The sequence below is a fragment of the Colias croceus genome, chromosome 7 (assembly GCF_905220415.1).
Source record: "Colias croceus chromosome 7, ilColCroc2.1".
Classification (NCBI taxonomy): Eukaryota; Metazoa; Arthropoda; class Insecta; order Lepidoptera; family Pieridae; genus Colias; species Colias croceus.
In genome coordinates, this window is record NC_059543.1 from 6,436,411 (window position 1) to 6,452,163 (window position 15,753).

General features: G+C 30.9%; 1 protein-coding gene across 1 annotated transcript in view; it reads right to left on the reverse strand.

Moving 5' to 3' along the window:
* The window catches only part of LOC123693022 (V-type proton ATPase 116 kDa subunit a1-like), a 21,186-nt gene extending 7,693 nt beyond the window's left edge, over positions 1-13,493 (reverse strand). The window contains exons 1-5 of the mRNA XM_045637888.1: positions 13,357-13,493; positions 10,200-10,324; positions 3,594-3,761; positions 2,350-2,676; positions 1,562-1,738 (exon numbers count right to left, since the gene is read on the reverse strand). Coding sequence (XP_045493844.1) covers positions 1,562-1,738; positions 2,350-2,676; positions 3,594-3,761; positions 10,200-10,307 — 780 coding nt within the window. The 5' untranslated portion in view covers positions 10,308-10,324; positions 13,357-13,493. The remainder of the gene's footprint in view (positions 1-1,561; positions 1,739-2,349; positions 2,677-3,593; positions 3,762-10,199; positions 10,325-13,356) is intronic.
* Between the last annotated feature and the right edge of the window lie 2,260 nt (positions 13,494-15,753).

Consider the following 15,753-nt stretch of genomic DNA (forward strand, 5'->3'; position numbering starts at 1 on the left):
GTTGTTCTCTCTTTCACTCTCACGCACGAGATATAATACATGTCTCACTCATGTACTTCGTAATAACAACTGCCGATTTTAAAATACAAAAAGAACGTCCAGCCACGACGCTGAATGGTGCGTGACTAAGTGAAACTCGGGCACTTACCTGAGTTTTTTCTTGGCAAAATAGAGAGCGGGTAACGATAAGCCTGTTTTGGTTTTTTTTCAGTTCGAGATTATAGTTAATTGTAACGTATCTTGTTAACGTAACGTGTCTTGTTTACCGTATAAATTTGTTGTTTACAATGCAATGTTGTCGTAAAATAAAAAACAAACATGAATCTGGCCTTAATTGATTGGAAATTAATTCAAATTCAAAATTCTACGATTCAAGGTTAAGTACTGGTTATTAAGAGTCAACAGTCGAAATAATTTTCCTTAGCAAAAAAATCTATTAAATTTTATTGTCATTGACTCTTAAATAATTCAAAGGAATTGTGCTTTTGTGCGATGTTGATGTCGTCCACTTATTTATATGAATTATGCGATCAATGAGCATAATGTACACTAATTCGTATTTATTTATTCATTGATGCACTCACGGGTGTTATTACCATACACGTAGGCGTTGAAGGTTGGATTAGATTATGTTGCCCTGTAGGGCTGCCATTCGTTCTAGTACTAGGACTTAGGAGTCAATCTCATTTTAACTGCAGTGTCCTGGACACTGACTTATGATTCCCGGTTTGATTGTTATAAATACTTATTCAAAGCAATATAAGGTAATTTTCAATACTTTAACAAAGCCTCAATAAAAATCATAATTATAGTAGTTAAATTGTATTAACAGTTATAATACAAATAAAATACAATATCCTAGTTCGTAACCTTGTTAATTTAATAAATTAAAGGCGATTGCATTACCCGTGTTCTATCAAGGTTCTATTCGAATTAGGAGAAATATTTCGGTCCGAATTTCAAAAAACACACCCACAAGTCGCATCCTAATGTGATTTCAAATTTAGTAAAAGTTTATTACTTTCGATTTTTTAGAATTGTATTATATCATTTTTTGGCATATTTATTATATCATCCAGTTCGTTATTTCGAAATGAACAATATAAAATACTTAGGGCTGATTTTTCAATCGTTGGTTGAAAACCTTATTCATCGAATAACGTATTAAACTACCATTTCAAAAATGTATTCTAATTGCCCTATTTGACAGTTTAAAGGTGAAATTTTAAAATGTTCGTATAATACTTTATTGGACGGATAAATTTTAACCAAGAGACTTTATAACTGGTGAATATCATACTGTGTGGGAATATTTTTTTTAACTTTACCGTATTCTACGAATCACACGTTAAATTGATAACGATCTCTAATTGCTTGTACAGTTCTAGTCAGTAGTAGAACTGTACAAGCAATTGCTATGATATATTCACTGTTTTAGCGTGGAAATGAATGAATGAATGAGCATGCAATAGCGAATGGACATATATCTTAAAGAATAGACATCACATACAATAAGTATCACCTTAAACATTGATTAAAGTAACAACAGAATAATACCTACCATTTCCAAATCCTTTATTCTGCTCTCCACGCCTGCTAACATATCCTGTTGATCCTTATAAGTAGCTGGACAAGGGTATAAAGTCGCTTGAAAGCCAGTGCATACTTTCTTTACACGCAATTTTATTTGCTCGCCATGGAAGAACACGACAAATACTGTCTTTTGTAGCTCGTGACCCTAAAAGCGTTGCGTAGTTTAATAATTCCATATTGTATAAATTTAGGGACTGGATTAACTGGGTCAGCACGTGACGTATCTACTGTCCTCATATTTATTTCAATTATACGCAACGTGCTCATAAATGAAAAGTTATGTTTTCGGGACGTCGGACACCAGTGTATAAAAGGGTTTGTTTCAGAAATGTGAAAATTTAACATCTTTTAAATATCATACTATGTCAATATACAATAATTTCAATGCGCTTTGACAATCAGAGTAGAGCTATCGGCTAAATAATATTTGATAATGTCGACACTGTCAATAGAAGTAGATACAATATAATGTAGGCCAAAAAGTCCCTTTTGTTTAAAAACTGTGAACATTGAACATGCAATTATTTTACGGTTGAGTGACGATTTACACCCTAAACTTTTATTTTAATAACTCTGTTGTTAACTAGAAAATCAATACTAACAGCTGTAGGCCAACGAACTTTGCGCTCTAGCACGCAAATACTATGAGTAGCCTTATACCGTATTGCAGATATTTTATTAGAGCACATAATATGTGACTATAGTCATATAATTTTTACTCTTATGTTATAGGTAGTAAAGCACATAATTACTTACCGTTACAGGGTCTTTCAAAGGTTCGTCTATTTGGGCTTGTTTGAAGAATATATTACCGTGTGATATCCTCCAAAGCATTCTCTCGAAAGAAGGCACTCTCGGAGTAGCAACCACTCCAGCAATGAAACCCAAATGTCCTATAACTCCTTCATTATTATACACTTGTACTGAAGCTGATATTTTCCTATGGGCACTGTGGTCTTGGAAAAACGTTTGAGTTTTTTCTATCAAGATTTTCAATTCGATAAGAGAAAGGTAATCTGTTTTTAGATTCTGTGCGTTTCGTGTTATTTCTTGGATCTCAGATTCGATGTAGTCAATTCTTTCCTGAAAAAATTGCATGTAGGTATATTCAAGGAATGACATTATTATTTAAGCTGATATTGTATTCAGGAAATTATTCGATACTTAAGTAATTAGAGTACATGGTATTATTCCGTGTATTCTACTTGTAATCAATTTTATCCAATTTAATTATTACTTATAATTATATCAATTTACTGTGTGGAAAAGTCGGACGCTATTTTATAATCCTCCAGGAAATGGGACTATGACATAGACTGAAGTTACACAGTAAAGTAACTAGGTGACCTTAAAATATATTATGCAATTATCACGGACCTGGACATGAATACAAGTAAAGTTGCGGCGTCTAGGTGGATGTTCAATTTGAGCTAGGGAAGTTGTTGTCTCAATTGGAAGACTTAATACTATCCTGTGGCAAGACATTTCATTCATGCTCTTTATTTCAACAGCTTTTAAAAATGTAGAGGTATTTAATCTGATAGTTAAAGATAGAGATAATGGCAAATTAGGTTCACTCGACAATAATTAACATTTCTTGTATATTTAGACAAAATACCTACGGGTTGCAATTACAGTCTAAATAATAGATTACATTATCAATCACATTATAAAATCAAAGTAGACATATGGATTGAATCGTGTTTAAGATTTTAAGTGAAACAGGAAAAGCTAGTCGAGCATTTGCATAATTTGGGTCAATGTCGCGCCGTAGACATAATTACATCGTAAAGAAGATCAGTTTAGAGTGTTAGCATTTTTTTTAACAGAATATTATCGCATTTTGCAAGGAGAACGCAGGGCAGTCTATTCCTTGTACTAGCTGCTGTACTGTTCCTTGCGAACAATCAAACATGTCATATTTAAGGGTTATGTTTCGATTCAACGTAACTTACGTAACCAGTCATAAAATTTTGAACTACAGGCTAAGTAATTGTTACCTCTAGGATATTAATTTCCCTCGGGCTCATGATTCTTGGAGCAGGCTTGGGCGGCGGCGGCGGCTCCGGCAGCTCGCCGCTCACCCAACGTAGCTTTCGCTCCATTTCGCTGCACCGCCGCACTTCCGTCACATATCGACGTTGAAAATCATTCACGTGTGGATTTAACTGGTGACCAAAACATGTTATATAAACATTTGTAAGAAAACGTGATCACAATTGAGTCACGAGGTCTCTAAATAATTAATGCTCAATGGTTTTACTTCTTAATTGATGGCTGTGCCGCCAAATAAATGAAAGGCACTCATACAAACAACGTTGTAAACTTGTAGGAAGACAAGAACGTTGACTGATTTTATTGTCATTAATCCATTAATCCTCCCTACAGAACTCCGGACAAGTGCTGTAATGATGACTGATCTTGAGTCTTGACTCTAGGTTATGAATTTATGACTATAAGTGTCGGTTAATGGTTTGGATCATGTACATTCTTATTACAATATATGATTTTCAATACCTTTGCTGAATTTTTATGTCATTTCATATAATATCATGCATGTTGTTTTCATACCGCGCGACGGAATTATCTGTTTTTCTATCTCTCATAGTTCTTAACTATTTCTGTAGTAGTGAGTAATCAAAATGCTACTGTATTTATGTACTATAATGTAACTGGCAAATCGCAGAAATATACGGACAGTGCGATAAAAAAACGAATACCTACTTTACCGGGTTTACTGTGATATTTAGTTTGTGTAGGTATAATATTATATTATATAGCACTCAATTTCCCGTTATTTATGCTATAAGTAATAGGTATATTATGTCCTAAGGAAGGTAAATAGTTAACTCCTGGTTTCAAGATATGAAATACATAAATGCAATTTGTAATGAGTTTCCTTGTGTAATAATGCAATTTGTATTTATGACTATTTATTTGTGGGACACATTCCATATTATGAAGTTAATATATTGAGTTACTGGAACTCCACCCGCGTCTTCGACCGCGTTTTCAAATAACCGCATACCTACTTCCCGTTCCTGTGGGATTTCCGGAATAAAAAGTATACTAAATTTCATCGTAATCGGTTCAGTAGTATTTGCGTGAAAGAGTAATAAACATCCATCCATAGGTACTCAGAAACTTTCGCATTTGAAGGATGATTGTCATCAATCATTTATCGCGCACCCAATTAATAAAATGGAGAAAGATATAAAATATTTATTCGTATAGAAATTGATGTAGATTCCAAACATTGCTGTTGAAATAATTTCTAGGAATACAGGTATTATTACCTATAACTACCTACCACGCACGCAAATTCGTCTGCTCTAAAAATATTTTTGAAATATTTTTCATTGCACCTCTGCTACTATTGGTCGTAGCAATATGTTAGTGATTTTCTATTGGTAAGACTTTCTTGATGGATTATTATCCAACACAAAATCATATTATTATATTATTTAACAGATAAAACAAATGTAACATCATATTATTGGAATTCCACTGTTTTCTTTTGATTCATATGTGATAAAAGAAAATATTAGCAGAAAGCATTTAACGCAAAACACCAGGAGAAATATGTTGAAAGAAATTCTAATATGTAGTTTCCCTTATTTTGAACTACTTTTGTATTGTTTAATTGAATATGTAGAAGAATTCTCATACAATTCATTATTTAATGTAAGTACTTCGCCCACTTGTAATAATACTGTATTAGTCTTTATTAAGAGTGCAGACGGTGTTCTAAAGAAACAATGAATGTTGTTTATACTTAACATTTCAGCTGTATTATTATTTATTATTATAACTAATAAAATATGGAGTTTTTACAAAACTTTTCGTAAGGAATAGTTAACTAGGAAAAATAATTATTTTCAATTTTGATTACGAATTTACACAAGTATTAGTTAAAATAATATTATAACCTTGAATCTCGCCATAAAATAATATATTGGCGCTAAATTATTATTAGTACCGTAAAATATTATCGCAGACAATACGTACGTATATTTATTAGATATGAAAATAAATCAATTCGCCTCAGGGTTGCTAAAATACATATTACCTACATGTACATGTATATTTCCTGTCATGTCAGAAACTATATCAATTATATAGTGTTCATTATAAATAGCTATTTATTAATTTAGCTTGTTGTAAAGGTAGTAGATATTTACCTGTTTGATCGTCAGCCAAATTATTTTATTTTTTTACATACTGAAAATTATAATATTATGATCTCTCTCATTAGTATTTGAATAGAAGAGAAAATAAATTTAATGAACTTCAAGGGGCTTTATTTCCTGCAGTGCTATGTTACTTATCTTCTATGTATGTAGGCAGGTATTCAAGGATGAACGACATCGTTAATATTTAGTTGTTTTAGTTTTAAGAGGAAGCTAAGAAAAAATGATATTGGACAGCCCTGATGCTGAGACCGCACCTTAACCCAAAAATAGACACCCAATTGGTCATTCGCAGCATCCAAGCCCATCTGTTTATTTTATTGCTTCATTGACGCTCCCGGTCCGCAGCTATTACAGGTATTTGTCACATTTTCTATTATCATTTTAGAAGTAAAACTTCTTTGGCCTTGAAGACTCTTGTAGGGTCACATCTTATGTTTTCGCTTCAGTGATATGCAAATGTTATGAAATAACAAATTATATTACCAAAAGTAAAAAGTTCTCTAAGTAGTCATATCAGCCTGGGTTCACAACCATTTTAACGGTACCCGAACTTGAACTAAGTACTCTTCAAGTCATTAAAAAGTCTTAATTTCGCCAAATCAGTTTAGTATTTTTGATTTTTTGCGCAAGAGAGCTACTAAATAATATTTAACGTTGCAGTTACATAAGTGGAATGAGGTATTTTCTTTTATTATTTTTATATAATGTTTAATCGTAAAAAGCATTTATATATATTTATGCATATGCATTTCTCTCTATCGCGTGGAATTCGAATTAGTTATGATCTTTCTTTGTCCATTAAAAAATGGTACATAGTTGCTAGAGCTCGACTGTTACTACCATCTCATTCATTGTACATTGTACAATTATAAAAACGTTACGTAATGCAAAAACAGTCCGTTTAATACAAACTATAATAAAATGTCGCAGCTGATTGCCATTGCCGTTTCAATTAAAGTCAATTAAATGTACTTGACTCTAACACGTAAAGTGTTTATTTTATATGGTTGAAGCGGCCTAGGCATCACTTTAGATGAAAACCTTTATACCCATAGTAGTTCCATTGGATATAATGTAGTCTTTTAACGACAATTTAGGAGCAATTCCTATATTAAATAAAATCTATATTATATTTTTATGCGATATCGTAATTTTAATCAATCAAATAATAAAACTTCTTAACTTAAATAATTTAAGAAAAAATGCAGTAGGTAAGCCTTAAATAAATTATGAGTCTATCATACGAGGTAAACGCAAAAAAAAGAATGATTTGGGTCGGATAAACAGAGATTTTCAGATTTATAAATAGTAGATAGGTACCTATATCAGTGGGAATGTCGGTCTGGAAATATATTATAAGGCCTTCACGAGTCCTACTGCAGCTGAAGCTGACAGCTCTTTATAAATAAATTATAAATTTATATTATTATAGTAATATTATGGTGGCGACATATTTATGAAATAACTATTAACGTTCTAAGCAGCTTGGTTCGCAATTGCATAGTACAAATAAACATTCGCAGACATATTATTCCAATACATATTTAAATATCTATAGATAAGTATCTAATAATCTAAAGTAAATGTTGGTATTATGTTGCATAATTGGCGATAATATTTGTATAAAGGTTATGGTGTTTTCCGCTTAGCCAAAATATTATTAAGGTACCTACGTATTTTTTCGTTTTTAGCACTGTTTAAATATGTACCTAAGTCTTTGTGTGTAATGTTTTAAAATGCCTATGAAGAAAGCAAAGCCTAGCAATTAAATTATTTGCAAACATCTTCATAATTTAAGGAAGTATTCTAAAAGATACTAATGACAACATATTACATAATCAATAATGTAGATATTATTTGGAGTCTGGAAATGAACTGTCTAAATACCCACATGCTGTGAAATATTTATTTTATGAACAATCGAACAAGATTTCGTTTATTTCGGTTATTATCGTTGCTTAATATTCAGTAGGTATTGACTGAAAAGACAATCAAAAGCCGGGGAATGCAGTAAAAATTAATGGTACCTAGTCAAATCTTTGTAAAATTTGAAGTTACATTGATTTAAATATTTTCTACAATTATTGAAATTTACTTAAGAAATCTCGTAAATTATTTATTAATTAATATTATAAGTACCTACTCTTATCTTTAATGTATGTTTTCAGAATGCTGGAAAAAGCATTGAGCGATTTGTTTTAAAATCCTTGAAATAACTCGGAATTAGAATTTTCAAATTATTTCTTGTTATATGTCAAGAAGCAGTTTCGGGGTGAAATCAATAGTGTAGTCACGAAGGCCACTCCTAGAAAGATGGGGCACGCAAAATTGGATACGCAACCTGACGGCCTATCCATTTTGCTCAAGGGAAATATTTAGGTTGAGTAATACGATACTTTTTAATCTATGCTAAGCTTTCGGTATACCTACTTTGACCTATCAAATATAATCTGTAGTAAGTATAATAAAGGGTGTGACAGTATCAAAAAGAAATCGTATTATAATACATACCTAGGTATATAGCATCGTTTTGTCAAAGCAGATGTAGGTAATAAATGAAAAAAAAAAAGATTGATAAAAATAATAACACGAAAAGTTAGGGATACATTACAAATATTGATTAAATCGAACCCGGAAGTGCTAGACGAGCTTGCACCCTCGTCTTAATTTTAACATACCATAATTGAAATGAAATTAGCAATAATTCGGAAATCGATTCATTTCCGACTAATAAAATGGGCATACAACCTTTGAAGTCACATTTGGATGAAAGCCAAAACATTTGGTTCAATTGACCGCTATGCAATATTAACAATATATTGTTCAATTCGACGGGCTTGTTCTATTACCTACTCAAAGGAAATTATTGAGAAATACCTTAGAAATACCTACTCGTAGTCTAAAAAATTATAAGCACTTTAAGATGAAAACAAAACCTACGTATTATTGCACAATGCAAAATTATCACAGTTTAAAATATCTTTACGCTTGACCCATTTTCATTATCGATAATAGCATGTCGTAATATTTCCAATGCAATTATTCAATATTTATTTAATACATAAACTCGTCGACGACCGCGACCGTCTGATTAATAAACTTACATCTGAAAGATCCTGTTTTTATCATTGAGATATACATATGGAGACGACACCGCCTACATCACTTATGTTCCGCTCAACATATGCCATATGGCGTAACTGCACGCTCATTTTTTATTTGTTTTAAAGTGAAACGCATCAAATATGCCTTCGTGTGTGTTACGATATTGCACAAATAATAAAAATAATACGGAAAAGTGCAAAGGAATAACTTTCATCGGTAAGTAGGTACCTAACTAGATAATAATTTTTAAAACTTAGTTAGAGCAAAAAAATGGCGCATAGATTTTGTTCGTGGTGTCTCCTCATTACGTAGTAATATTATTTAACTCAATGGATTTTATACTGATTATATTTCCGGTATGAAATTATATAAAAAAAACTTATTGTATGAATTAGACGAAACCGATGATAACATAATATACTTAAGGTTTAAATATACATATTTATACGAAAAGAAAATCGTTTGGTGGAAAAGTGAATGCATCTGCCTCGAAGAGGCAACGACCGTCAATTTAAGGAAAAGTTTATCTAGTTATGTAAATTACGAACCTGGATATTATCAAAACTAAATTACTATCACTCCGTAAATATTATAAAACACAATTTTTGATTTAAATCCATTTTCAAGACAAAACTCAGTAAAAGAAAAAAGTTTTGAAAAAAGAATTTAATTTTTTCTTTAACTTTTTTTTCACGTCTTAAGGCCAAGGCACACCGTTATTCTGTGTGGCTAGTATACTCTATTTTTATTGTGTGGCCATATTAATTTGAAAATAATTTGGAGTGTCGGCACCTAACACTGGAAATTTTTATAACTCGTTCCATATTTAATAATATTCCCTTTCACATTCACAGTAAACTTCTGTGAAAGTTATGTTATAATAATATTATGCACAATAACTACAAATAAGGTGTATAAAATATGTCACTGAAGCAAACATAATAATATGATTTGTTTATAGTCATTATTTCAGGTTACGTTTATTTTTGCATTATTTCAAGATTTCTTATTTAAATGATTGTATCTGTTCATTTATAAAGCGGACATACCTACTAATGTAACGTGATCTTATAATGTTGTCTTTATACTTGAGCATTAATAAATTGTGGAAATAACCGGTGTACGCAGGGGTTATAGAATCATTTGCAATTATATGGACATTATTTAAGCATTCTTTATACTATAATGATTATATTATAGACACGTAGATTATAATTACAAACCAAAACCTTGTATTTCTATTTGTATCGTGAAGGTACAAATCTCGATTGTTGTAATAGTTGCACCATATCAACTGTATGTACTCACATCTCTAAACTGCGCTATTCCCGCCTCTCCGAGCTCATACATTGACACATAAGCTGCTTCCGGCTGCACAAAGAGTTGGCATAATACCATTTCTTCACTTCGAAACATGGTTGTTGGTATTTCGGCTGAAACAATTATATTTGATTAAATATTTATGCTTTACATTATTTAGGATAGGAATCTTTTGAATTTTTAGATTGATTTCATTATAACGTTTCCAAAAAACAATTTCAAATACCATACCCTTTTTAATTCTGTACATAGTAGGTAAACACTTTGTCTTGCAAAATTGCAAAAATGTTTTGGTTTGTATGATAAACGAGAACGTAGTTAGTTATTAAAATTTAATTTAGGTAGGTACAATTAAAGTTTTTCAACATCATCATTCTATATAATAATACAATTCGCATTGCTGAGTCAGTTCAGTTTTAGTAATGTATTCAATTTTGCAGTGAACCACATTAGATACAATTAGATTTTGATAAAGTTCACTTAATCTCAAACCTTATGATAATGGCATATAATGCATATTAATATGTTACTTTTACTTTTAGTTTCTAAAAGGTCGTTGGTAAGGTCTTAGGCTTTTACCTAGAGTTAATTTAAGATTTAGATATTAGCTCAATCGAATTTGACGTCATGTATTAAATTGCTTTTTACTGGTAAGTAAATCTTTATTAATCTTTACACAATTTTTTAGTAGAAAGTAAAAAAAAAACTGTTTAAATAGATTTAGCACCATCCGAGGCAGTAAACTAAAACACATGCGAATGACTTTTTAATTATCTAGATGGTGTTTGATGCTTGATAAGTTATTATTATCTACTTGGAAATATATATGTACTAGTGGTCCGCCCCGGCTCCGCCCGTGGTACATATTTCGCAATAAAAGGTAGCCTATGTCCTTTCTCGGGTATCAAAATATCTCCATACCAAATTTCATGCAAATTGGTTCTGTAGTTTAGGCGTGATTGAGTAACAGACAGACAGACAGACAGAGTTACTTTCGCATTTATAATATTAGTATGGATAAAGTCTAGAATATAATAAAATCAAATTACGTACATCAACGTCAATAAAAAAAATGTGGACACTTAAAAGTTCGTCAGTTATTAATAACATTTGAAGGTTAAAATCAAACAGTAGTGTAAATAAGATGCAATAATAATCAAAAGGAACAGACAAGTTTAGTATCGTAACTCGTAAATATAGACATAAGACCATTAGACCACCTGGATCGTCAGATACGACACTTAATACTTTTCTCATTGCCAATAAAAGTTTATGTATGTAGAAATGACCTAATATCAATTGTTGCATTTGCGAATGTCCCAGGCAGACGAGACAGCTAAGCTTTGTATTTTTGTACCTGGCCACCGGCCAAATAGAACGGGCGTTATCACGTCTTATCGTGATTCTCTTTTATCAATCACATTACAATTGACTCACAATACCAAACATTTAGCTTCCAAGACGCCGGTTATCCTAGAGTATTCACATACAAATATTTTCGTTGGCACGAATATTTGTATATGGATTTTTCCATCTGCATGTATTCGTCTACTACTCTTGATTAAAAATACTTTTGTATTCGATTATAATTCTCCGTGTGCAGGGTATTCATATAAATTCGATGACAGTGCACGTTGCTTGTATAATGTATATTGTAGGATATAAAGAAAAAAGGAAAACATATAAGGTTAATAGTTGAACTAGATCATTCTCGTCATGACCCGCTCTAGCTCTACCATCATGCCCTTGGTGAATAGTACTTGGAACTTTAATCGCATTTCAAAATCATAATAAAATAAATGAAGTGACAAGATTGAATGGAAAAGTAGATATAGGTACCTACATATTATAAGTAAATTATGGTTTAAGGAAAATAATATCAATTAATTATTTATGAGGACATAGAGTAGGAATAGTATGTATAATAACGACGAATACCTAATAGACACTTTTCATAATAATTACTTATTTCATTTAAAATGACCTAACTACACGTAACATTAAAGTATAGTTTATACTTTGATAAAAATTTTGAATAAAATTAATTAAAAAAGTCCAAGAATCATTTAAATAATTCTGCATCAAATGTCCTGTCTGTGTGTGTGAAATTTGTATTTTATGTTTAGTATGCAATAAAGATTACAAATAATTAAATAATCATTCCATGCGTCATCATTCCTTTACCATCTTTTCTAATAATTTGGATAAATTAGACATTATTACTTTTTGCACATTACAAATTATATGATCTGAACCAGGTGGATGCCAAATAGCTATGTTTCTCTGTTTATTTTTGTCACTCTATTTTTCGATCGTTGTGTATAAACATATTTTGGCGGCGAATTTAAATTGTTTATCGTATTTTAGTTTATTGTTATAGTTAATACAGTTTTAATAACGGATTACAAAAAATATGGCATAAAGATTTTTAACTAAAATTTATGTGGAGAAACCGTATTGTTTGTTTTACAATAATGTTTGATTGAATATAAACAGTCTTGTTTAAGGGGTTAATGAACATAATTATGAATTAATAAATTTTAAGGAAACTCCTTAGAAATAGTTGGTAGATGCTAGTTATTATAGTACCTTGCACTGCAGTATCATTATATTTGAAAAACAAACAAGTTGATCATCATGTTTGATTTGTTTTGTTTTTCAATGTACAATTATTTTTTAATTAATGCTTGAGCGGTCGGAAAAAAAGAGAATACAATAGAAATTTCCTTTAATCTTTGTTTGGTCACTTACAAAGTACACTGAATTGTAAGTAATTATTTACAATTCAGTGAGAAATTTTATGAAAGTTAAATATTTACCTATGCATTTACACACTGCGTTAATTTAATCGAAGGTTAAATCTTTTCTATTTGTATACCTACCTACGGAAAATGCATTTGTGCTTTGCTTGATCACTCTACCACAAATCGAAGCACTTATCTTTTTTAAAAATATACAGTTTCTGGTAAAATTGTGGAATATACGTACTGATAACACTATCGACGAACATCTAGAATCAAAGTTCAAATGTCAACTTTTCGCTATCGTTAGTATAAATATTTTTAAACGCTGCGTTCAATCGATTATGCGTACAGATTATATAACTATTAAAATCGAATAAAATCGACGATTTTTGAATACTTACGGATTAAGAAATAAAAAAAATCACTGAACACAGATTGTATTTTTAGTATTGATGTTTCGATTCGCGGCGCGGAGACGACATTTTTAACAAATCGTTCGCATCAACTCGTGGACGCGCGGTGACTGCTCCTACTGACTTCTGACCGACAGTTTTGCCGTCGACACATATGCTACAAATTAACGACAATCCTAATCTGAGGCTTGACCATTGCTCCAAATATTCGTATATTAGCGCAATCGGAAGTTGGAGCTATGAACAGAAGCAGCAATGAGTTGTAAACAAACGCAACTAATTCGAATATACCATTGTACCTTTTCAGCTAGCAATTGGCTTGAGTGCGTTTACGTTCACGTAGAGCATTCCTTAAATTTTCTGGAAGTACTCAGTTTATTTGTTAATTTATTTTATAAAAGGTTAAAAGGTTATTAAAACTAATCTCACAAAAATAATGGTATGTTATTTGAAATACCATGTGATATCATTCCGAAAAGGTCACATTAGTGGACACAAGGTCAATGCCTTGCAGCTACAGGATATCGATAGTTATTAGATAAAACATATTATCTATTTTCTTAAGTGGTGTGCATGAACTTTCGAATGCAGTATAAATAAATCAATCATAAAAAATATATATTTTTTAATAATTAAGTATGTAATATAATTGAAATTTTTAATTTTATTAATAATAATTGTAGAGTTTACGAAAAACCTAATTATTTTTTATTCATATAGGTACGGAGGTATCTAATTGCTCAACAAATTCAAAATACAACAACTCCGACTAAATTATCGGGAATGTACAGTAATTAATTAGAAGTCAAAATTGGTCAGTAAATATTACTGTGTCTGCTCTACATTCCTTAGAGAAGATAGATAAGCATATTTACACAGAGTGGAGATAAAATTATTCGTATTATTTTGCTATACTATGGCCTATGGGGTAGATGCAAGATTTAACGTGGTTTTTTACTAGAAGTAAAACAAAAGTTTGAAACGGATAAATAACGCAATCAAGATAACTGTTAACTAAGTAGGTACTTAAAATATAACTAGTTAGTAGTTTTGATAGCAGAAATTAGAAATGACCTACCTAATCATAAAATAGTAAGGAAGTAATTTATTTAAAAATAAAGGGTATAAAAATCATAGGTTATTAATTCGTAGCATCCATATAATCTTGAATTTTTATCTCCTGTTTCGTATGATGTTATTAAAATTTGCAGATTGCACGAGCATCGTTATAAATTTATATTTTAAAGCTTCCAAAACTTTCGTTGTAATAAGTATTTTTTTTTCTCAACTAAATATAGAGCACCAATAACTATCATCATTAATTTATTGATTACTTATATCCCGTGTAAACGAAGTGGCATTTGAGAGAGAACAGATGTTCATGTTGACGCTTTACACTCAAGAATGTTGTGATTGCACTAAATATTGAGTCGATTTCACGTTTCTTAAATAAACTTTTTAATTTCCGCCCTTGCTTTCAGTTGAATTTATCGGTTGGTATATATGACTAGATTTAACAGTTATCTCTAGAATTGTTAATAATGAATTATTTTCGACTGTGAATATTTTATTAATAATAAATCGACACAAATATTTTCCTTCACCACTGGTATTGTATATGAATTATATTGCAAGATTGAATTGGAATTTGGATTTTTCTTAAATTCTTAGTTGAAGTAGGTAGGTACGTCTTAGAAACACTGAGACAAATAAATCACGGTCGGATTAACTATATATGTTATTGTGCGATAAATCTGGAACTACAATATTCATTCTTCCAAGAATTTACTGCTCCATTTCATAGCAATTAATAACCCAAATAATATATCAACGCCTATTATGACAAGGATATTTATTCATGTTACTTACCTAAGTACTTCTATCCATTATTTTATAAATTAAAAGTAGTTTAAGTACGTAGTTGAACAGGAAGCGCATAGCAAAACTAATTATAAATAATTCCGAATGCTATTTTCAGTCTTACACTCTTACCTATGTAAATTGAACTTTTCTTACAATCCTCTTCTTTTATTTGTATCATCTTGATGTACACGCCTTGTTCTTGCATTGTAAAAAACTTGTTTGATCGTTGATACAATATAAATTATTTTCAGTGAAAATGTCGAATATAGTGCAAATGAGATTGCCGATTGTGGGCTTTTCCAATAAGCGTATGATTAAAGCGCCCGTTTACACGACTTTTTGTCGTGTTATTTTGTTTTTATCGGCCAAATTATATTTTAATTGGTAAGTACCTGCCTATATTAAAAAAAAAAAAATGTGTGTGTGTACCAGTGTACACACGTAAGAAGTGAAACTTTTTTATGACCTTATTTTTCAAAAAATAATTTACAACTATATGCAACTTTACAGAAATGCGTCGAA